Genomic DNA, 23,915 nt, shown 5'->3' with positions numbered 1-23,915 from the left:
TCAGTACTGGATAAGCAAAAAAAAAAAAAGAAAAGAAAAAATTGACAGAAACTGCAGTGCTGTGCAAACGGTAGAACTAGGACGCAAGATCTTCCCCACTACCGTTGACAAGTCCTACTCTTTGACCTCCGTGGGACATCTGTGACTTTTCCTTGGTTCTAAGAAACTAGAACAAAGAAAACAAGATAGGTTGTGAAAAACCTCTCAAGAATCTGCATGAAGACCTAGTGTGTATCTTTATCCGGTTTGCAGATTCAGGTATTACTTAACCAGCTGGCTTTTAACTATTTTAACCAACCACTCAACCATCCAGTGGATAAGTCCAGTACAGGATTAATATTACTTCCTGTAATATTATTTGCATGTTCTACGCTGGTCTTTATCCTGTGGTGCATGGTCATTTAAAAAAAATGGTGTATTTGTACAGCATGGAGGATCTATCCTCATGCACAGTGAAAGCCTCATCGGGGAACTATAAATATATGGAAACCACAAATTAAGTTGCCTGTATGCCTTTCTAATCAAAAACTACATTTCATTTTTACTCCATTGCATAGTAGAAGTGAAACTATATAAATGACACATTGTATTCTGCATAACAAACAAAGCTACACGTGGACATCTGCCGATAATTGATTAGACAGTATGTCGCAATATTAAGCACGTCGGACATTATTATTGTGAGCTGTGTAGATAATCATCACTGCTATCATTTCCCTCTCCACAGGTGGACAGCTTAATACTCTCACTGCTGCAGGGGTGAGGAACAAACCGCCGAGGTGAACAGACAAGCCATGGAACGCTACCAGTCGGAGACATGCTATAGTTGGAAGCCTCTGATGTAGGATACCGGGGTCAAAAGAGAAAAAAGTCAAAAGAGCAGGTAGTCTTTACATATGAAGCTTGAGAGACTAAGAAGGGCCACGCTGATGAACATAGGAGCGTATTGAACGTGTGCGAGGTTGCTCATGTGTTGCTGCACAGTGTGTTTACTTCATTTAATCCTTTATCCAAGTAAATCTTTTATTCAAGTCAGGGACACTGAATAAACTGTTAATATTTTGAGAAATATAATCAACTAAGTTTGTTAGAAAATATTACCAAAATAACCGCGTGACCTGACAGGACTGGTCAGAATCGACCATGAGAAATCCTGCACAGCTGTCTCCATTTATTATACCAGCGTCTTTAGATAGTGGTAGGTGCAGCTTATCTTGAAAATCAGTCAAGCCCTTCGAAACACTCCCTCCCTGACTTCCTGTTTCAAAAGGAAGCACGTCAACATAGCATCAAATCACGGCTCTCGGGCCATTTCACGTTCACTCGAAGCTGAGAAGCTAGCAAGTCATTGCTGTTAAAGAAACAACACACGAAACATATGAAGCTGATGAGAGGATTTTCACAACGTCGTGCCCGAATCGTGACGAAGGTTAGGCAGTTAACGCGATATGAAAATTTATCATCGACCCTCATGCAGTAAAATGTGGCTTTTGTTCTGACGTATCCAGATGTTATAACTTGTCATGGCATTTACATGAAAAGGTTTTTGTTTTTCGCGTACTACCGGACTGGATCATGCACGGCGCTTCCCTAAATGGATCTTTTGACTCGCTCACTGTTTCCATAAAGCCACAGATTTGAATCTGGTTTGACGTATCATTCAGGCTTACACCTCCACAGTATGGAAAGCGACGGATTTGCGTACGCACCGTTCGCCACCCACAGTCCGGACAATTAGAGTTTCTGCATAGACAATGGAGCTACTGACAGTCCTAACCACAAAGGGGGAAAAAAAAGCGTTGGAAGTGGGGTCATGTTCAGCAACACAGTTTTATTTAAATCGCCGCCTGGTTGCGCCAGGTGCATTTGATTATATTGTGTCCAATCCTGAAAGTGATTTGTCTGTGTGCATGTGTGAAGGAAAAAAGGAGAGAGAGAGAGAGAGAGAGAGAGAGAGAGAGAGAGAAAAAACAAACCACGGAGCAAGTATTTGCATGATGAATTACAGAAATAAAATGCGTATTTATTTGTACAATTTATTCACACCACCTAACAAGGGTTAGCCAGTAAACGGCAAACTAACCAATGAATAAAAGTATAGGAACGAAATGGTTTTACACCGCATACAAATATGAATAAAACAGAACACTCTTTATTTTCTCACATTTATCCACTTATATGAATAAAGAACATGATACATGCTATTTAAAAAAAGAGAGAGAGAGAGAGAGAGAGCTCTTGGAAACAATCAAATGTACTTTTCTATTCTGTCACACCATGCCGGAAAAGAGTGCTGCAGCAGCAGGGTGGTATGGGTAGGAAAGGTGAGATGGGGCGTGGAGTGAAGCGGAGGTGCCTGTGGGGTGGACGCTGTGGCTGTAGGGTCCCAGCGAAAAGGCGTCGATAGGCTGCTCAGACCCGGGGGCCTTCAAGGGCTCAGAGAACGAATCGAGCTCCATAGCGGCGTTCCTCCGGCCCTTCCTGCTCTTACTCGACACCTTCCGGTTGCGTGTCTGAATTCCCTCCTTCTTCATAGTGAGGGGTCTGTTTACCTGAGGAGGTTGCAGATAAGAAACGTTTAATATCAGCGGACAAACACTGGGGCTTTTCGTATCTGGAGGGTTTGAGTTCATACTACAAAATACATCCACCAAACAGGTAGGGCGAAGGATAACACGTGCGTCCTCAGAGACAGGTGGACATTTGCGTTTACGGCACTTGGCAGACTCCTTCATGCAGAGCAAGTTACGTTTACATTTATACAATTGAGCATTTGAGGGTTAAGGGCCTTGCTCAAATGCCCAGCGATGGCAGGTTAGCAGTGTTGGGATTTGAGCTCACAACCTTCCATTTATTAGGGCAATGTCTTAACTACAGAGATACCATTGCCCCATGTGAAGTCAACCAACCTCATTCTTTTTCACAAAGGAAAGGGATATTTGCTCTCTTCCACATGCAGACATTCGTGATTGGCTAGTGTTGCTGTGATTGACAGGGGAGAGAGCATGTCATCCCTCCCACCCAGAGAGCACAGCCAGCTTTGCTTCCTCGATTCCCAGCCACAGACGGCTGTGGCATCAGCAGGATTTGAACTCGCGGGCAAACGCTTTTTTGTTATGCCACTCGTGAGCCGATTGGCATTAACTTTGAATATGTTATCAGAGCAATGTAGACGTTTTTTTTTTTTAATATTTTTTTCTGGAATATCTAGAGCATTTTGTGACATTACCTATATTGCTATTGTATAACAGTGATGGTGTAAAAGTATCTCACATTTCCTTTCAATCATTGCGATTAGTATTACCTCAATACCGTGCCAACTCATGCAGAACTCTATAGTATACATGAACACAAACTAATTCTCATCGTTATCTTCTTAACTGATTCCTCCAAATCATCTCTTTTTTTTCTTTTTTTTTGCAGTGTGAATAGCTTTTCCACTTGATACATCCAAACAAAGTTAGAAATCTAGGATGTTGGTGTGTAAGGCTACATTTGTCATAAAAAAAATAAGTGTAAAAGAAAGGAGCTCTCACATTGTGTAGTTTAAAGTAAAGCCCACAGGCGTTGCACACGGGTTCCCCGCTGGAGTTACGTCTCCACAGTGTTGTGGTGCTCGTCTGGCAGTTGGCACACTGAGTCCCTGCCCTCTTACTCACAACCTACAGAGGTGAGGAGAGAAGATAGATATAAGAATGAACAAAGAAACCACAATTATTATTATTTTTTTTTAATTGACATCATTTTGAACTCAATATCGAAATGGCTGATGTGTTGCCTGCAATCAGCGTTCCGTCCTCTGTTAATTTAGGATTCGAAAGCCGTACCAGTCTTTTTCTAGGCCGGATCAGGGGTCTGTTTTGTCCGTTCATCTTGTGGTACAGTCCGCAGGCATTGCAGAGGTAATGGCCCGTACCATCGCGCCTCCAGAGAGGGGTAGCAGTGGCTCCGCAGTTCACACACTCCCGCGTTTCTGAGACCAAAAACACATTTTCTTAGGACGCTTTTGGTATCAGAGTAATAAAAATAAGTACATTTATGTATTTATTTATTTTTTTTTAATGGACTTTTCTCTGCACCAATGGATCAGTTTATTCAACTATTGTTCAACAGTCTAAAGAAAGAATAAAGCTCTTGGGGATGTTACAGGAAAATAATCAACGATGGGGCGGCGTGATGTGGCCTGATGAAACGGAGTTACTGTTACACCACAAAGTTGATTGTTCTTCAGAAAGAAATGCACACACCAAAGTGTTTTATTCCTCTTATACCGTAGCAATTTGCCGACGGTTATGAATTTTTTCTTTATCGATAAACAAAACATTACATTTAATGAAAGATGTAAGTTAGTTAGTTACTATAGAAACAATAATTGGAACAATGCATTAATGTAACCCTGTGATTTTACTTGCAGCCATAACTACTGCCAGGGCCGCTGTCATACACAATTAACTTCTGACCAATCAGATTTGAGAATTCAACATCCCTGTGATATAAAATATTTTTAAAACTAAAGGAAAGAACAAGGACCCCCTGTACAATACACGTTGACATAAGTCACTTCCAACACAAGTGTGTGCGCGTGTCTGTGTGTGCGTGATTGAAACAGTCCTCACCTGTGGGAGAGAGAGTCATCTTGCCTCGTAGTTTCTCGTAGGATGGCGAGTAGAGACCAACGCTGCTGTAGTCCTGAGCTGGGCTGCTGTAGGCGCTGTAGTGTCCTAGAGAATGTGTGTGAGTGTGTGTGTGCGCCTGTGGTGGCCCATGATCGTGTGGATATACACCACCGCCGGCGACGTGGTTGATGGTGTAAACTCCCCCAACGCCCTCAGCGCCCGCTGCAGGACTGACCCTCTCGCCTTTCAAACTGTCCTTGCAGTCCAGGCCGGGTGGGTGGAGCTCAGAGCGAGGGGCTCTGATGGAGGACAGAGGGAGGGATGGATGAAAAGGAGAGGAGGTGGAGGAGCTGTGGGGGAGCACCGGGGTCCTGCTGAACGTACCGCCATGCCAGGAGGATGGGGGTGATGAGTACGGGCTAGAGAGGGAGTGAGCACCGGAGCCCTCCAGCCATGACAGGCCACTTAGAAAAGGAGAGGAGTAAACCTGTCGCACTGCATAGAGGGAGAGAGAGTGAGAGAGAATGAAACAGAGAAAGAGAGACCGGGAGAGAGAGACAGCCAGAGAGAGAGAAAGTGAGTAAGAGAGAGAATGAAATAGAGAAAAGGCGATGAGGAAAGAGAAAGAGAGAGCGAATGACATGTTAAAAATAATTAAAAATGAAATGGAATATATTCCATTTTGATATCGTATTTCATGCATGTGCACTGTTGTATCTTGTTTAAATCAGCTGGGTTTTTTTTTTACCATAACGATGGCCGACGAAACAGGATCGTACACTGATGAGTTGTCTTGGGAGGAAGAGACCTAAGCTGTGGTTTGATGTCTTTTTTTTTTTTTTTTTTTGGGAGTTACTGATTCATACAGGAATCAATACAGTAAAAAATGAAATCAAAGCTAGAGAAGTATGTTAACTTTAAAGTTGAGCAAATTAGCTAGTTTTGTAATTTAGTTAGTTAAATTAGCTAGCTAGTTCAGTTGTGTAATTTAGCTAGTTAAATTAGCTAGCTAGTTAAGTTGTGTAATTTAGCTAGTTAAATTAGCTAGCTAGTTAAGTTGTGTAATTTAGCTAGTTAAATTAGCTAGCTAGTTAAGTTGTGTAATTTAGCTAGTTAAATTAGCTAGCTAGTTAAGTTGTGTAATTTAGCTAGTTAAATTAGCTAGCTACTTAAGTTTTGCTTGCATTGTTAATGTAAAGTTGTGTGCCTTAGAGTTCATCCCAACTGGGATATTAAAAACTCTTCTCAGTTCTTTTGATCAGTTAATGCTGAAATATTTCATCATGCTTCAGCAGATAATTTTTCACTTTCCCACAAGTAGATTTTTGGCTTTATATTTCTCATTGCTTTAAATTGCGTTACACTTATTTTTACTTAAGCACACTTTCTCTATACTTTTTCCAGCCTTGGTGATACATGGAGTGTGTATGTGTGTATTTTATCTGACAACCACTTACTTGAGAGTCACAAATAGGTCTATGGTATGAAGCATAATTTGATGATTTGATGTTTCTTCTGACAAAATTCCTTCTCCTTGTTGTTTTCTTTTTCTGGTATTTCAATATAATTCTGCCTTTGAGCCATTTTCACTCATAATTCAGTGTTGCGCACCTGGGATCTGAGGTCTAAAGAAGTTAGACAAGTGGTCTCAGTGGTTTCAGTAAAACGTCCAGAAAGACAAACTGTATTCCCTTTCCATTCCACTTATATTATGAACACTTAAAGCACTGAGGTCGTTTGCAGCTAGCTGTCTTTCGTGTTCACTTTCACAGGACCGAGAAGGGCGAGTTTAAAAAGAACTGTATGTGAAAGCACCCTTAGAGAGCTCTGAGCTTATTTGTTGTGATCACGTTTGCACACACAAAAAAAAATGCTGAGTCGATCTGAGACCACTTGGGACACTGAAAATGACCAAACGTGGAAAATCATGCTGAGTCATAAACAGAGCAAGAAGTATGAAAATTATCTAAGAATACCACCAAGCTAAAACCATCTTAGAGGTATTAATAAACTGTCTACAGGCAGAGCAGGTGTTTCCGTTGATCTCCTTCGCAGCGTTAACGTAAATAAAACACTACATGCAGAGCGAAACTACAGGTTTGCTTATGAGTTCCAATCCCACTATTGCCATAGAGCCACTGTCGGACCACAGAAGAAGAAACTCTCAAACGCTCAGCTTTAATTGTATCCTGCCTCAACTGTAGAATAAAAGTATATGTCAAATTTAAAAGAATAAATAACGCTATACTCTCTCGTCTGTTGTTCCACAAGACACTTTTATTTACCATGAAAGACAAGAATAAAGTTTTTGTGTGTGTGTGTGTGTGTCTAGCACTGACCTGGGCTGTGTCTGTATGTCGGCGCGCTGCGGCTCTGGACGGTGTTGGAGAAGAGGGAAGGCAGGCCACTACATTCGGCCTCTATACTGGAGAATGTCGAATCGTCCTCGGTGTGAGATACAAAGCTGGAGTCAGACGGGTAAGTGGGCAGCACCTCGGATGGCAATAGTGACGAGGAAGCCCAGCGAGACTCTACAGTTGCCTCCATGGCCAAAAGTCCTTCAGCTTCACTCCTAAACTGTAAAATATATGCATATTTATATATATGTATGTGTGTATGTATATATATATATATATATATATATATATATATATATATATATATATATATATGTAAAATAGGCAAATCAAATATCAGGAATATAATCAAATCTATCTTATATTTTCTCATTATACCACAGCGCTGTTGAATTCTGAATTCTGATTGGTCAGAAGGTTTCTATAACATCATCTCTGACAGTAGTTCACCTACAAATCCAGTCATTCTAATATATTATCTTTTCTATAATAACCACTTACACTGGGGCTTACAGTATACTAAGTGTATAATTACTGATATAATGAAGTTTTCTTTGAGGAGACTCTGTAAAGTTTTCCAGCACAGGAAAGTCATCAAGACAGAGGGCTTTGTGGTTTTTCTTGCTAACATGCCAGGCTGCATTTTCTTGTCTGATTAACTTCAAGAGAGAAAAGAGAGAGAGAGAGAGAGAGAGAGGCTGGCATGGGAGGGACTGTTTATAGCTGCTGTAACAGAGCCAACTTGTTTCTCTTCATATCCCACAACGTTAAACGTAACTAAACGGATCAAAAGTACGACGCGACGTTCTTTAATTAATAAAACGTTTTAATTATTGGCGGATTGTTGCGGTATAAGAGGAATAAAACTCTTCAGAATGGGCTGTTATGGGAGCATAATCTTCAGGGTGGGAACAGTAACTCATTGCACCATTTCACTCAGTCGATATTTATATAACACGCCGCACTCGTCATGTTTTCTACCTTAATTCTGAGACGACGATAAAACCGATCGAGCCACGTGGGAAAAGTCATTTCTAGCTTGTCCAGAAATGCGTTTAATAATCATGACAGAAATATTAGTTTTACTGTGATCTCATTCTGGGTATTCTCACACGATATCATTTTTTTTTTTTTTTTTTTTTTTTTTTTTTTTTGCAGTTTGAGCCATTACACGCCTAGCGCATACATAGTGCAGAAACTTGTCACTCTAACCATTCATTTTCATCATGTCTTTTACTATAATTACTCAACAGCCACTGTATTTATTCACACAATATCAATTGTAATAAATATTCAGTAATGGTTAATAGTGTCTGATGAGTGTCAGGGTAAACTATAGCAACTGATATTATAATGCGAATGATAAATAGAGCATAAAAACATCGTGATATCAAGAGTGTACAGCAGTATGATAGACCTGTAGGTATAACTTGGTTCTTTGTTTAGGTCTTAGATTAAGTTCTTAGCCATTTTTTTTTAAGCCTAGATTTAACCGTGGAATAATTCGACATGTTACAAACAGCAAAGCCAAAATGAGGTATGACAGGGAGCAAAAATAAAATAATTCGGCTCACCTGCTGCATCCGTGCGGTTGGTGCTTCTTACCTGGCTGTAGTTTGGTGCGGATGATCTCCGTGCCTCCAGGTGAGCGAGAGAGGTGAAAGAGCTACAGTTAAGAGCTACAGCAAGGCGTTGCTCTGAAGTGCTGCTGGTCCGATAAGAGAGCGTGAGGGTGGTGTGTTGGTGGGGGTGAGGGTCAGAAAGGAAAGGAGGGAGGGGGCATGGTGTAGGAGGTAATTTTAGAAAATGCTCTTCTGCTGAAGACACACCTCCGACACCAGTTAGTACTTCAGAGGGAAGTGACAGAGTTAAATTCACTCTGCTATCATAACTTATTATTCAGTATTCATGTAAATGATTGTGCAACTCAGCAGACGGGTCTCTTCCGTGCGAGACGATCTGCAGACGCTGCTTCGTTCTAGCACTAGGATCGAAGAACCGAGTAAACACAAACACAGCAGATCAAGTATGGCTGACTTTAGGCGCATGAGTTTCAGTTAAAGCAATGGAAAAATGTATTGCGGGCCCAAAAAAAACCGAGCTGTAAGCACACGCATATATCGTACTTTCAGAGCAGTCGGAACAAGGACCGAAGACGCCAACCAAACACGTCTAAGCCGGGTCTTGTTCTGGGCTGAAAATGGTAGTCCGGGTCCTTCTCACGCCTGAGATATGAACTCATTAACGCTGAGTCGTGGTTGTTATTGCACGGTGGGATATGTGGCGAACGGAAACGATACATTTAACCATTCGTGTATGATGTACGCTGCATTAGACCGTTAATTTAAGGCTGTTGTTTTTAGAATAATATAACATGTAAATCACCTCCAAACCAGGCCAGTTGTTATATGCACCATTATTCTCGTTTTTATTCCTCCGTTATTAAGCGTTGCTCCTTAATAATACTGGTTGACAGTAATATATGCAGTATGTCTCTGGTATTTGTGTCTAAACTTTCTACACAATAAGGTCTAATCAAATACAAAAGAAAAAAAAACTGTCTTAGACTGTAACAAACAATCTAAATGTTTTTTTTTTTTTAAATATGATGTCATAACTTCAAACCTACACTGCATATATAAATCCTCTTAAAATGATGATTTTAAACAAAAACAAAAAATAATGTTGTGTAATATTGTAGATGTAAAAAGTTAGTACATGATCTTACAAACACATTAGGATTTTTCCAGCAACGTCTTTACACAGTTTATTCACCTTGGATGATTGCTAACTGTAGTTATTTATTGACTTTTAGGAAGAAGAAAAAAAGGGCAACATTTAGTTGCATGTAATTATATCTCGATACGTTTTATAATCATTTACGCAAGAAAGGGTTCAGACAGCTCTTTCTAGTTGGTTTCTAGCCGAGAAATCAGTGGAAGGCCCGGATCGCGACTACAAGCGATAACACAAAGCAGTCAAATACTTTTTGAAGGTGTTCGTAGTCACAAGTGAGTCACAATCATGAGACAAGGCCAACACAGTTTCAGCCACGAGCGGGGGGAAATAATGTCAACCAAAACCAACCTAGACAATCCAAACACCGAGCCAGAGATATCGAGCGGAAAAAAAAAGAAGAAAAAGATGTTTGCGTCACCAAATTCTGATAAAAGATGCAAAACAGAGCTTTCTATGTACCGCAACTGAAGCAGTTAAGATGAGAGTTTGAGATGCAAATGGTGAGAAAGGCAGCAATCACGTGGAGAGATAGCCAGGCCACATCGACACAGCTCACTCATTGAACAGGTGATTTGTTAATCAAAGCGAACTGCTCCAGCTTCCTTTGTTCATTCAGTTTTCAGGGAAATTAGAGAAAGGACAGAGGGATAGCTGTGGCAAAGCTGAACCATAGGGCAGGACTGTTATCATATTAATTGTAAACATAATCACAACACAACACCTCAAGCATCAGTTGTTCGGGGCAACAGGCTGTGAAGTATATCGCCTCGTTTAAATTCCTGCTTTTTAAATGAACTAAGAGTAGTTTCAGGGTTTGTTATTAGCAGTGTATACAAGCTGCAGATTTCTACAATGATCCAGCAAAAAATTCACTCAGGATGTTCTCTCTGGATCCTCCACAATGATAAGACCAGTATCAATTAAGGTCTTGTGTGTTCAGCAACACTCCAAAAAAAAAAAAAAAAAAAAAAGACTTTAAAAAAAAAAAACATCCCCTCCTAAACGTTACATTGTTCAAAAGCCTTGGAGGAAACGGCCCCCTGTTATCTGTGCAATGCATAATGCTACCAATTTGGTTGCTCCAGTTACTATGAATAGGGCTGCTTGATTTGATCAATTCCCCCTCACCTGGGAGTACATCAGGTCTGCTCGTGCATACTGCTGGATCTTACTTTATTAGCGCAGTTCACGTTTCTCAGTAAAGCGTAAATATGTAATAACAGTCTGACACTTCTCGCAGTGCTACTCCCGTGAGGGAAAAATAAAACGGTACTATTGTAACGTTTCTCGGTTTGAGTTAAATTACCCAAAGATTATTTACAATACGGACTTCATATTGCTCAGATATAATCATGCACATGTTTGCTTCGTTCATCAGCTCCAAGTTTACTCTTATCACCAGCCAGTATTTTACAATTTCACCGACACTAAAAGGAGTCCTTACGTGTAGGGGGGAGTGGGGCATGTTGTCACAACTTTCAGTGGTTCTTACTTTTCTTGGCCTTGATTTGTTACACAGAATTAATTAATTAATTAATATTCAGTCCATACAGGATTTCGCAGAGTTTTTTTAACGCTTTTTTTTTGCGGAAAACTACTCGTATTGTTGGAATCGCAGTCGCACAGAATTGTTTCGCAGTGATGTTTGTTAGTAAGCAAGACCTTTTAGCTGTACCCGTGTCCGATATACGTGAAGCGAAGACGGTTTTGGCTGAATGCACATCGTGATGACGTCACGTGACGCGTTGTGTTACTGAGAACTAACACTAACCGGTTACAGTTTTCCTATTACAGTTGGAGTTTGAATTTCAAAAACCTTCAAACCTACTGACACGTCTGTAGGGTGTGCCAGTCTTCTTTATTTTCCAGATCAGTAAATACGTTTTTTAGCGTAAGCTCAGAGTGTTCGATTTGAGACACGGCTCACGACGGCAGCCACGACGACGGTGGAAAGTTTCGAGAGAAACGTTAAGAGCTCGGCGTTGCCTTTTAACGTCGCTGTGCGTGAAACGTTTACGTTTTAGAGTTCTTGGAAACCTGCCGGACAGGGACGTTTTTGATTCTGACGTGCCGTCTAGTGAACGGCGCATTTAATCTGCCAGATGTACATAAGATATGCAGGTGAGTGGGTGAATAACGCCGCTCACATAGCCTTGGCTGTTAAATACGCCGGCAAAGTCACGTGTCCGGTATAAAACAGGCTCTTCTGCTTTACGCTATTTTGCTATAACAGTATGCAAAGCATTGTGTTTTATTCCTTATGTATCACTCGAAGCTGGATGTGACAGCGGAAAAAACGTGCAAGGAAAACGATTTATCCTTCCCACTAGCTTGGTAAGTTTTAACTTATGTTACACACGTTACAGATATAATAAAATGTTCAAATGTTCCACTAGTCCTAAGTTATAAATCTGAAATTTAAAATGCCTTTTTTTAAATTTTTTTTTTTTTAAACGTAGGGTGCTAGACAATTCATACTGTACATTTGGGGTGTTTTGCTCACAAGCGTGTAGGAACCCCTGAAAGTCAGTAAGTTGTGACGCTTTTTCAACACATAAGAAGACAAATAAGGTACATCCACAGTTTAAATACACACAAAAACAGCAAAGAACAGCTTGAAACAGTAAGCCTTTATTATGGCTTGTCCGAGGCAATCCATTAGAAGAAATATTTACATATAAGTTCATGAAACTAAATGAGGAAAGTCAAAAAAATTCTGAGGAAAAGACATAATAACCACTGTTTCAGAGACCGCGCACGTGGAAATGGGTTATAGAAGGGTTAGTCAAAGAATAAACAGGGCTGGATCTGAAGGGGGTGGATGGTATAGTAGATACACACGCAGTCAGGTCCATAAGTATTTGGACAGCGGTGCAATTTTCGTGATTTGACCTCCTTAATTTGTGGTGAAATAACGAGGAAACAGGCCACACCCGGCCATGAAACTGCTTATAAGTCGATTGTCCGATTACATTTGAGCCTGTGTAAAAAAAATATATATATATAGCTGTGATTCGTAAACGGTTAATGCGCTATTTTTGTTAAACCCCTTGAATTAAAGCTGAAAGTCTACACTTCGATCCCATCTCGAATTGTTCCATCTGCATCAAATCCATCGAAAATATGAAAATTGTGTCACCGTGCAAGTACTTACGGACCCGACCGTATACTTAGTAAATGTATAATGTCAAATAAATAATATACGGTATATATTATATCATAATCAATTTATTCGTAGCTGACTTCAAAATAGCATAATGATTGTTACCAGAGGAAGTTCTCTGCAGGTAAAGTATCTCTTCTATACTGACTGAAGTAGAAGTGTGTGCGTACCATATTCAGAACTACTGCCAGATATTTTTAAAGGTCTGTGACGTACAATTTTATTATTTTTTTTAAACCCAAGCCAAAGTGTGCTTTTTTTCCCCAGACGATGGAACACTCTTGTTTTGTTTGTTTTCTTTAATGAACCCGTGACTTAAACAACATTTTGTTGTGCAAAGTCGGTCTTTGTGTGATTTCTCTAGTAAGAATAACCAAAGTGATACGACATTGTGCTAAAGTAGCATTTTGTAATATTTAGTGCCTTCTATTGCCTGCTATGCTGGATCTGGGTTTGAAAAAAAAAAGAGTATCAGGAGCCTAGAACGAAGAGACTACACATGGGACACATCACATGGGAATCATGCCAATTAAAGTAGATTTAAAATTCAATTAACACCACTTATATAAATTGCAATCTGCACCTTTGACATGTGCTGTGGCCGTTATTGGCAGAAATTAGACCGTTTACTGCTGGTATTCCCAAATCAGATGAGGACAGGCAAAACGAAACTGAATTTAAAAAAAAAAAAAACAACAACAAAAAAAACAAACATTTAATTATAGTTATGTTTGCAACAAGAAAGGCGAATGATCGGAGGAGATAAACTCAAAGCACACTCAGCAAAGGCGCTGGACGTTACTCAGTTGCATTGAGGTCCTTTTGTTCAGTATTTCATGAGAGTGCTGGATCTTCTCCGTCAAGTTTTTAGAGATGACAGTGCACTATATAGTAAACAGGGTGTGGTTTCAGTCATGTGGTGGCTGTTTGCTGTTATCTAAGGCGTCGCTCGAATCCCATGAGCCACCTCTGCTGAGGATTATTATGAAACACTGCCTTTGGTTCAACAACTCATGCAGTTAATATTATGAAGTGAATGCACAGCTGAAAAAGAAAAATAAATAAATAAATAAACAAACAAACAGAGGCAGAGCTGGCAGGTCTATTTACAGGAAGATAAGCGCAAAATTCAAATCAGTAGTCCTGAACCACTTTGGTTTATTCAAATGTGCTCTAAAGAATAAGATCACAGGTCTAGAATGATCTAAATGACTTTACAACAACTATGGCCATTCCCTAGTGAAGAAAAAACACAATATTTGATATAAGATCCTGAATTTGTATTATTACAGTCAGGAAATAAATAGCACTCATTTTTAGACCTCACTTACTATATTATATATTCACGAATATTTGAAGAATGCTAAACACTAATGCACAGTCCGCTTCAGAGACCTGCTACCGTGGAAAGAAGCCATGATGAGTGAAGCAGTGTTTATAAACACCCCCATGCGTGTGGATGGATCAGACCGGGATCCACCAGGCTCTCATGCAAAGGCCGTTCCACCGAGAACTCGTAGGGGGGCTGCAGTCGCTGGCGAGAGTGTTTCCCCCCGCGCTGAGGAATGGGCAGCTCCGAGTGATGGGCAGGGAGCGGGTCTGTGAAGAAGTAGGGATGCAGTAAAGCCTGCGGAGAGAAAGAAACAGAAAGAAGCGACAGAGTCCTTCAGAAATAAATGTGGGAGATATTAAAAAGTACATAAAGTTTCAACAAAAAAAAAAAACGTTTTTTTTTTTTTTTTTTTTTTTTTTTAGACATTTGATGTTCAACAAAAATGCTACTAAAGGTGTAAAAGGTGAAACCGGTTGATATATAAAATAGTGGATTTTTAAATATAACTTTTACTCATTGGGTTACTTAAGTTTCCTCATTTCACTGCTACCATAGCAACAACTGTGTCAAACATGTAATTAATGCTACGTTCATTGCTGTTGATGTGTCTTAGCAAAACTCCATACAGTGAGACAAGCCTCTTCTGGTGTTCTTCATATACTGTACATATTATTGTATCTCTGGACAGCTCGGGTACTACGCGGCAGTGTTTATTAGCTCTACATACACGTTTATATGTGTACGTAGAGCCGCTATAGGGGCGGACCTCCTTCAGGTAAAGACGTTAGAGTGAGATGGTTTGTTTGGTCGCACCTGTCTGGCATTAATCCTCTGCTTGGACGGATACACGAGAAATTTCTTCAGCAGGTCAATGGCCTGAGGGGACGTGTCAGGCACGATTTCCTCCAGAGGGATCGGCGGGTTATCTTTAAACGTGATCTTGTTGTAATCTGGCAACTCTGTGATCTCCTGTATTTAAAAAAACCCAATATATATATATATATATATGATACAACATATCCTTTATTAGAAACAGATATAACATCACTATAAGTTATATTACATGCACAGCTCTCCTTCAAAACTGTTATTAGAATTATTATGTAATGAGTAAAACACTTCTGGGCGCACTGTTATAGAGAAATATTCAACAACGGTTAATGGAGTCCCTGTTACCACCGCAGAATTGATTATTTTCCTATAACAGCATATCCTGAAGTGTTTTTTTTTCCTCTTACCCAACAGCAATTTGCCAAAAAATAAACTTTGTATTGATTAAAGAATGACATTGTAGGGTTTTTTTATCCATTTATAGTTGCATTGTAGATTTTTTTTTCTTTCCACTGTCACCTTGCTCAATCTACATGTGAATTTCTGTAAAGCTGCTTCGTGATTATGTCTATTATTAAAAGCATTTTATATAAATACATTATGAAAACAATGTTATGTTATTTATAATAGACGTTATTTAAATGGACTTTCTCCTGTTGGAAAACTTACAGCTTTACCTCTGACTGTTACAAAGCGCTGTCAGTTACAATGAAGGAGGCGTAGCTTGTATTTTCTTTGTGTAGTGGCTAAACAATGCACTGGAATATATCAAAATGGCTCGAATTTTGTATCACCTTCATATATCTGATCGATGGTGAAATACAGTTGCAATCAAAATGATCCAACCCAGTTGCCAATCAGGTTTATTGTCAAAATGGACAGACTTTCAGCTGTTTGTGATGAACAAATCAAACAAAAGCAATTGAAATAGTTCAACACAACGAATAAGTGGTTTCCTCCAAATTCAACTGAAAATGCAACTTATAATGACTTCTCCAGTTTCAAAATTTTTCAGCCCCTTCATGGCAAACATCTTTAGTACTTAGTAGAGCACACTGTTGCTGTTATGACCTGCTGCAGACGAGATGCAGAGCTTCTGACAGCGTTCCTGAGGAATCTTCTCCCGTTCCTCATGAGCAATGGCCTCGAGTTCAGTGATATTCTTGGGTTTGCGTGCTGCATCCGCCTTCTTCAAATCCCACCAGAGATTTTCTATGGGGTTGAAGTCAGGTGACTGTGATGGCCCTGTAGAATCTTCCAGGACTTCTTCTGCAAGCAAGCCTTGGTGGAATTTGAGGTACGCATGGGATCATTGTCCTGTTGTTCCTCACAGACGGCATGATGTTTTCTCCTAGGATTTCCTGATATTCCAATGAATCCATCTCGCCTTCGACGCGATGCAGGTTTACAGTGCCAGAGGATGCAAAGCAGCCCCAGAGCATCACCGAGCCTCCGCCATGCTCGACTGTGGACAGAGTGTTCTTTCTTCATTCTTCTTCCTCCAGACATACCGCTGATCCATCGTGCCGAAAAGTTCCAGTTTTGTTTCATCGCTCCACCGAACAGAATCCCAAAACTTCTGTGGCTTATCTATATGGTTTTGAGCGACTTTTCATGTGCTTTTGGTCAGTAGTGATGAACGTCTTGGAGTTCTGGCATGGAAACCTGCAGTGTTTAGTACGTTCCTTACTGTGCTCACTGAAACCTCAGTGCCTGTTGCACCCAGTCTTGCTACAGGTCTTTTGCAGTCGAGGGTTTTTCACAACCTGCCTTCTCAGAAATCTGCTTGCGGTCGTCGATAGCTTCCTTTTTCTGCCCTGTCCAGGTATTTCATCCATTTTCTACCCCTAGCCAGTTCCGGTATTTCAGTGGTTTATTTAAGTGTTTTCTGGGGAAACCACTTAAAGCATTCATCGTATTGAACTATTTCAGTTGCTTTTGTTTGATTTGTTCATCGCAAACAGCTGAAAGTCTGTCAATTTTGACAATCAACCTGATTTGCACTGGGGGGTTGAATAATTTTGATTGCAACTCTATTTGGGTGTGAATTGTATTGTCTTGAAAGAAGAGATCCATGGTTGATACATAGCTGCAACCCAATCCTGACTAAACTAATTCAGGTTAATGGCAATTATTTTGCACTCGGTTTGTCCCAGGTGTTCCATTCTTTAGGCGAAACAACACTGGTATAAGATCTCATATATGGCATAGCTGGTTTAAAACACAGTGTCTCCGTCTGCTTAAACTCATGAGCCGAAACCGTACAGGGACTGAAAATGGATGGAAAATCTCACCGGCCACACTTTCTGGTTGGGAGTTCCCAGGACACGGAGCACGCAGCACAGCTGCTCGATGTCATTCTCTCCAGGGAACAGAGGAGAGTTATTCAACAGCTCCCCAAAAATACAGCCCACTGCCCTGGAATAAGCACACGCCAAAACCACAGGTCAGGGGTTAGAAACCAACAGCACCACCCTGATTACTAACTGCCTAACAGCTCCTGTGGGTATTTTGCAGCGTTTGTGAAACTGTCCCCACCTAGTGGTCACTTTAGAGAATACAGATTAAAAAAAAAAAAAAAGATATCACCAAGGTGTGTGCTGGGGAAGGTTGTTAGAAGCAAATCTGTATCACCTCAAATTAATTAATAAGTGAGCTTACAATCAGATTTTTTAAATTAAAAAATATTGGCACCCTTGGTATGGATGGGCCAAAAAAAAGTCTTTGTGCTTAATTAGATTACACTGAAAACACACTGAGTGGATTATTCTAAGATATTTTTTATTATTAAATCGTTTGTACTTTATGCAATCCCCCTATCTCGGCATCGGAACTTGTTCTTGTGGACTCTCTTCTAATAATAATTCTAATTATTACCCTTAAAAATTTACCTTTCATATACTGTACAAAAGTTTTAGGCACCCTATTGTTTTTTGTTTTTTTTTTCTTAGTACAAACTTTATCAATTTTTATTTTATGACTTTACATTATCGAGTCAGTACAAAAAAATTTTTTAGAGTCCCAAACATTAGTTTTCTAGGACAAAATGAAATGTTAAAGAAAAATGTTTGTATGTCAGTAAAGACAGCAGTGTATTATGTAAGAGAGACTTTTCAGACAAAAAACACAACGAAGGCTGCTGGGTTTTGCTACAAAAATAAGAAGAGTGTGACAGTCAAAGTCTCCAGAAGAACCGTGTCTGGTTCTGCAAGACACTCGATAACACTTACAGCTCATTTCCTTATAAAACTGCACTAACTAACACACAAGGACTACTATTTTTATTTTGATCTTAAATATTGACTTTGTTTCATTTACTACTGTTTACTGCTCTTTACAGATTTTTTTTATTTTTTTAATGTTGAGACATTTAATTTCATAATTTTATTAAGGCATCTTTGCTCGACAGCATTTCTTTGCATGTGCCTGAAACTTTATTAATACATTAGAGGTGCAGTTTGTAATATTTAAGTGTTCCCAGATGTATAACAATGATACCATTTCAAAATGACCTTAGCAAAAGCATTACATCTGAAAAATGAGTTCTAAAAATGATCAGCTGTTCTTTTAACATGTTTTTTTTTTTTTTTTAGGGGCCAAGCACTGAAGGTGTTAGGCACCTATTGTATCCGTTAGTTTTCTTCTTATTATTTCTTCTTCCTCAATGGGAGTCTGTGGCAGCCCTATGAACGGTAAGTAGGAAAATGATGAAATTTGGCACACTCATAGATATGACCCTGAATAGTATCTGGACCAATTATGGGCTGTCTGGGACCAACTCTATAGAGCCACCACTAGTTCAAATATTCACTATTCAAATGGTTATAATTGTTGAACACTTTGTCCTAGAGAAAAGAAATTGAGCTCATCAGATTACTCTCCTCATGCTGATCACAGTCCATATCTTAGATTAAGATTCCACCCATTACAGTAGTCACCATTTTGAAATGTACAGTATTCTTTTTTTGTTCGCTACGCCTCGTTCAAATTTGGTCCATTTCTTACCTGATGATCAGTGGACAGAGCCGCACGGAAATGACACAACAGAACTTTGATATTCATATTTGTTAACATTCTAACTAATGGTTTTGTGTACTCATTCTCACCTTGGAAGCTCTCGTGAACATCAAGTTTCACACGTATCACCTGTGTGGCGCACTGTGATCAGCGATAAGCACCGATTCTAACGGTCCTGGGTTCGATTCCCGTTCGGTGCACGTTCTTAAAAGTGTGCGCAATCATCTGGTTCCTTTCTTTTGTGGCTCAGCATTGCACTAACCTTTCAACCTCTTGGCATGCAAATAAATACCTCCAATCTGTTCATTTCCTGTTCAATCTTATTCTCAGCTGTGCTTCTGGATCTATCTTTTATTCATTCATGTACATTTCTATTTCTCTTTCTCTGATTCTCTTTGTGATCTTTGGGCTCCACATTGCTCTTGCTGCGCCTTTGGTGCTTGGCCCCTTTAATCTCTGCTTGCAGCTATATATATATATTTTTTTCATTATAATTAATCTTACTTTTGCTGGTGGAATTATAACCTGGCAACAGAAGTCTAAAAATTACAAACTGCTTCTTTAATGCGTGTTTTTCTGCTGGAATTATAAACCAAGAAATCGAATCCATCATGCTGTAAGATTAAAGCAAACGTAAATCACCCGAACCATACGGACGGTGAGCTTCTCTTTTTCATTTATACTCATATATTCTCGAAAACCATCTTTTGTTGTTAAACGTGTACAACCGTGAGACGGAGCATTGACGTATCATACCAGAGATCTACTCCTTCGTCATATTTCCGAGCACCGTATAGAAGCTCTGGAGCTCTGTACCACCTGCAACACAATTTTTCACAACAAAAGAATCTGTTTTCAGCTTTCATGTGCTGGTTCACACACAGGAACAAGGAACCACTTAGCAAAGACAACACCGAGAGGCTGGAAGTGTTTTTGAGTGGCTCTATACTGAATTAACAACCAGTAGAAGGAATTCGGTTGGTAAAAGTGTTAGGTTAAAACTAAACTAGTAAATAACCCTATTACTCACCTTGTGGCCACCTGATGGCTGTAAAGCCTCTCTCCTTCATTGGAAAAAAGCCTGGCCAGACCAAAATCAGCAATCTTCAAATGACCTGTCGAGCTGATTAGAAGGTTTGCAGGCTTCAGATCCTGCATATAAACAGTATGTATATAACACAATGTGTTTTATTACGTGGAGAAACAACGTAGACACAAGAGAGGACTAAAACACTCTCTGGATGCGCTGTTATAGGAAAATAATCGACTACAGGGTGGTGAGACCAAGCAGAGTTACTCTTATTTTCCACTAACAGGAAGCACGGAAGTGGTTTAATCTTCTTACACCACAGAAATCTGCCAACAATTACCATCATTATTGATTCAAGAATGGCACCAGGTACTTGAATTTTTACAAAAATTTTTTATCAGTTTATAGTTACATTTAACGTTGTGGAACGTCCCCGAAACGAGTCTTCCCTCGTAAACACTTTCACACGTCTGAAAACGTTAAGGAACAGCTATACAAAGCGCTGACACTGGAGACTCCTTCCAAAAATGTTAAATAAAATGTCTCCTTACAGAAAAAATTCCAACATGTCAACATTTACACACGTTTCTAATGCGCCTGTCAGACAAGTCCCTGCATAAGTCGTTACTATAGAAACGACAACGTATTAGACGTGTCTTGCAGCTGGAATTACCATCGGACATGCTGTTGTAGGAAATTCTGACCAATCAGACGAGACAATTCAGCAGCACTGTGGTACGATTAGATTTTAGTTCAACCAGAATCATTACATGTCTATTATTACTATTAAATCTAATCTAAATGTAATCTCTCCAAATGCCTGGTTTCTGAGATGACAACATTAAGCCCCCCCCCCAAAAAAAAAAAAAAAAAAAAAGTGAAGCTGCAATCATACCCTGTGCATGATGGAGTTCTCATGACAGAAAGCCACCCCTTTGAGTAACATCATCATGTAGCCCTTGACCTGAGATTCAGTCAGGGGTCTCTGAGAGTTCCGGATAACCTCCGACAGATCCGAGAGCATGTACTCGAAGACCAGCACAAAGCCGGTACCGTGTGGGAACACATCCTTCAGCTTTACTACCTGGGGAAGAAAGCAAATCCGTGGCCTTTGAGAGGTTTTTCTTGATCATTTTCTAGTTCATGTTCATTTAAATCATCACTGTAGATATCACTGTACATATTTTAACCAAGTCCTGAGAATGTGGAGCTACCCAGCAGCTACATTTATTCAGTGATCATTCAATTTACACCAAGAAACTAATCAGATATCGTAAAACAAAAACGTAATCAAGCGCTAGACCCATATGTTAAGAGGCACTAAACTGACCTAGACTAACACCTTTTCATTCTGTAGAGATGGAAAGTTTTTGAACCAGAAATATGTGTATTTAAAATAAAAAAGCCAAATCTTTTAAGGTTTTAAACACACTCACGTATGGGTTATCTTCAATTTCCTGAAGTGCTTTAATTTCTCTCAGTGCTTGGTTGGGAATCCCGTCTTCTAGCTTTCGTAGGGCCACTTTCTTCAGTGCCACCGTCTCTCCTGTCTAGACACACACACACACACAAAAACAAGCGAGGAAGAAAAAGCTAATGAACTGCAGAATTAAAAAACAGTAGGTATTTAACGGATAGATAAATGGCATGAGACAGGTAAGGAATAAAACACCTGGGGCTTGCCGCTGTAGGAGAGTCATGGGTTGTTTTATTTATTTGGTTTGGTTTATTTCCTTTGTGGCAAATGGGAATAGCTTTGGCTCCATGTTGCATGGAGGAAAAGCAAGTCACTTCCACCTAGAGCTTGTTTTAAAGAAAAGAATCCGAATCTAATCAATTTTCCGTAAACACGGTAAACAAAGGGTGAGTGAAATATGGGTAGGATCTACAGTGTACAGAACCGTTCCTGTTGATATGTTGCAAGGATTGGGAGAGGAAAAAGGAGTGGATACGGGTCGTATTGCAGACCGGTCGGGCGGAGCAACGGGGCGAGCTGGCATTGGACTTGGTGCTTTTCAAACTGCTGGGGTGGCGACCCAGCACTTCAGGTAATAAGAGATGGGTCTGACTCAGTAGAAAAACCAATTAAAACCTCCAGTTCAAGTGGGAGGGTGTAACATTTCTCCTAAAGGGGATCTCCTATAAGCGATAAAGGGTAAAACCACGCTTTCGCACTCACTGCCACTTGATAATTGTGTGTCGAAACAGTATCGCTAACGTTTCAATATTTTGCATTCTGAATTCGATTACAGGAACATTCCTCAAACGAATGTTATTCTGCAAATAAAGTAAGTAAGGGTTGCTGGGAAAATGTTTAGCAAAACAGACAGTTCCTACAGTGACAAACAACCTAGTGTGGAACTTGAACGTCTTCGATTTTTAAAGCAAGTTTTATCTATCTAACTTCGTGAACTACACTACCGGTCAAAGGTTTGTGGACACTCGACTGACATGTTTCTCATGTTAAAAACCTTTTGATATGAAGGTGTGTGATTAAACGTGTGAAATCGGTGTCATAGACACAAAATATAATCATGCCGAAGTATTCGTTTCTTTCAAAAAAAAAAAAAAGAACATTATATTTACCAAAAAAAAATTTTAAACGGACGACTCGGGGGATATTCCGAAAAGCAGCCGATAAGTGTCCAGAGTAGATGGGAACCTCTTTCATACTGTTTAAAAAGCATCTCAGGGAAATTCCTCAAGAAATCGGTTGAGAAAACGCCAAGCATACATTTCTGGAAATTCTAATGAAAAAGGGCGTCGACTTTAAAGATGCTAAAATATTTAATTATTTTGATTTCTTTTGGATTTTTTTTTAATCACAACATAATTCCCATAGTTCCATTTGTGTTACTCCAGAGTTTTGATGACTTTATTATTATTATTATAAAATGTGGGTGGGGGGGGGGGACGCATGCGCACCACAGTGAACTTGTTTCCCAAGCAATGATTTGTATTATTATTCGCCGAATCAAAGACACCCCAAAGAAATATGTGCACACCATGGTAAAAAGAAAGAAAATTAGAAAAATATCACAAAAATATGGAGATTTTGCTGGAGACCTGTAAAACCCTGATTACATGGGGGGGGGGGGGGGGGGGGGGGGGGGGGGGGGGGGGTACGTCCAGAACAGGGAGGGGAACCTCACTGTGATTAAAAAAAAACAACAAAAAAATCATTGATAACACCACACTGGATACAGTCAGAAACTGTATTGAAGACTATGGCAGGCGCATAGAGATGACGTCAGTCCAGCGCGTCAGCTGGGTATTTTTCCAAACGGCTTGAACAGAGAATGCTAGATACAGTAACAACCCTTAAAAGCGAAGAAATCATCATTTATAAAACTGTGCATCGTGTTTACCTCGATATGTTTGGCCTTGAACACAATTCCATGCGCTCCTTCGCCAATCCTACCGAGAATACTGTACTGATCCATGGCACGAGCCCAAAGCAGCTAACCCGTAAAGCTAACTTGCTTCGTTCACCAAATAAGACTTCGTGTTTTATTTAAATAAAAGTCGATACTATAAATAATACACATATTTAAAATACATGCTAACCCGACGTTATACTTTACTAACCAAGCTAAATACTCAGTGCAAAACAAGCAGCTAATCTCGCCCTAACGAGTTCGCAGCGTTTCCATGGAGACAGAAGCATAGCGCTACGGCACCTCAGAAGGCCCAACCCACACGATTTGCGTTTTGCATTATAGACGACGAGCCAACTCCATAAACCAGTGTTCAGTATTCTCTAAAATGTTTTATTATCGCTGGAAAGTAGGCATGTGTGCATAAACAGCGTTAAAACCCTACCGCAGTC

The 23,915-nt window shown here is 39.9% G+C and overlaps 2 protein-coding genes and 1 long non-coding RNA gene across 7 annotated transcripts; 1 reads left to right on the top strand and 2 right to left on the bottom strand.

Moving 5' to 3' along the window:
- Positions 1-7,102, top strand: LOC108266042 (uncharacterized). The gene is made up of 3 exons (XR_001812794.3): positions 1-258; positions 728-883; positions 6,949-7,102. It is a non-coding gene; the product is annotated as an uncharacterized LOC108266042 (long non-coding RNA).
- gata1b (GATA binding protein 1b) lies at positions 1,812-8,860 on the bottom strand. Of its 4 annotated transcripts, none has more exons than XM_017468993.3 (6): positions 8,579-8,860; positions 6,956-7,193; positions 4,617-5,111; positions 3,828-3,973; positions 3,537-3,662; positions 1,812-2,552 (listed from the first exon to the last, which is right to left on the bottom strand). In XM_017468993.3, exons 2-6 carry the CDS (start codon positions 7,161-7,163, stop codon positions 2,271-2,273), a joined length of 1,257 nt encoding a protein of 418 aa, XP_017324482.1. In that variant the 5' UTR covers positions 7,164-7,193; positions 8,579-8,860; the 3' UTR covers positions 1,812-2,270. The 4 variants fall into 4 exon arrangements, with proteins under 4 accessions (XP_017324482.1, XP_017324480.1, XP_017324483.1 ...); XM_017468991.3 differs by having other exon boundaries at positions 8,548-8,757; XM_017468994.3 differs by having other exon boundaries at positions 6,956-7,188; positions 8,548-8,757.
- Positions 8,861-14,016: 5,156 nt separating this feature from the next.
- cdk20 (cyclin-dependent kinase 20) lies at positions 14,017-23,763 on the bottom strand. Of its 2 annotated transcripts, XM_017468216.3 has the most exons (8): positions 23,455-23,762; positions 21,523-21,636; positions 20,982-21,170; positions 20,087-20,208; positions 19,813-19,875; positions 17,334-17,457; positions 15,022-15,177; positions 14,017-14,502 (listed from the first exon to the last, which is right to left on the bottom strand). In XM_017468216.3, exons 1-8 carry the CDS (start codon positions 23,527-23,529, stop codon positions 14,311-14,313), a joined length of 1,035 nt encoding a protein of 344 aa, XP_017323705.1. In that variant the 5' UTR covers positions 23,530-23,762; the 3' UTR covers positions 14,017-14,310. The 2 variants fall into 2 exon arrangements, with proteins under 2 accessions (XP_017323705.1, XP_017323706.1); XM_017468217.3 differs by lacking the exon at positions 19,813-19,875 and having other exon boundaries at positions 23,455-23,763.
- Between the last annotated feature and the right edge of the window lie 152 nt (positions 23,764-23,915).

This window comes from Ictalurus punctatus, chromosome 5 (genome assembly GCF_001660625.3).
Source record: "Ictalurus punctatus breed USDA103 chromosome 5, Coco_2.0, whole genome shotgun sequence".
Lineage (NCBI taxonomy): Eukaryota > Metazoa > Chordata > Actinopteri > Siluriformes > Ictaluridae > Ictalurus > Ictalurus punctatus.
This window is presented reverse-complemented; position numbering and strand designations above follow the sequence as displayed.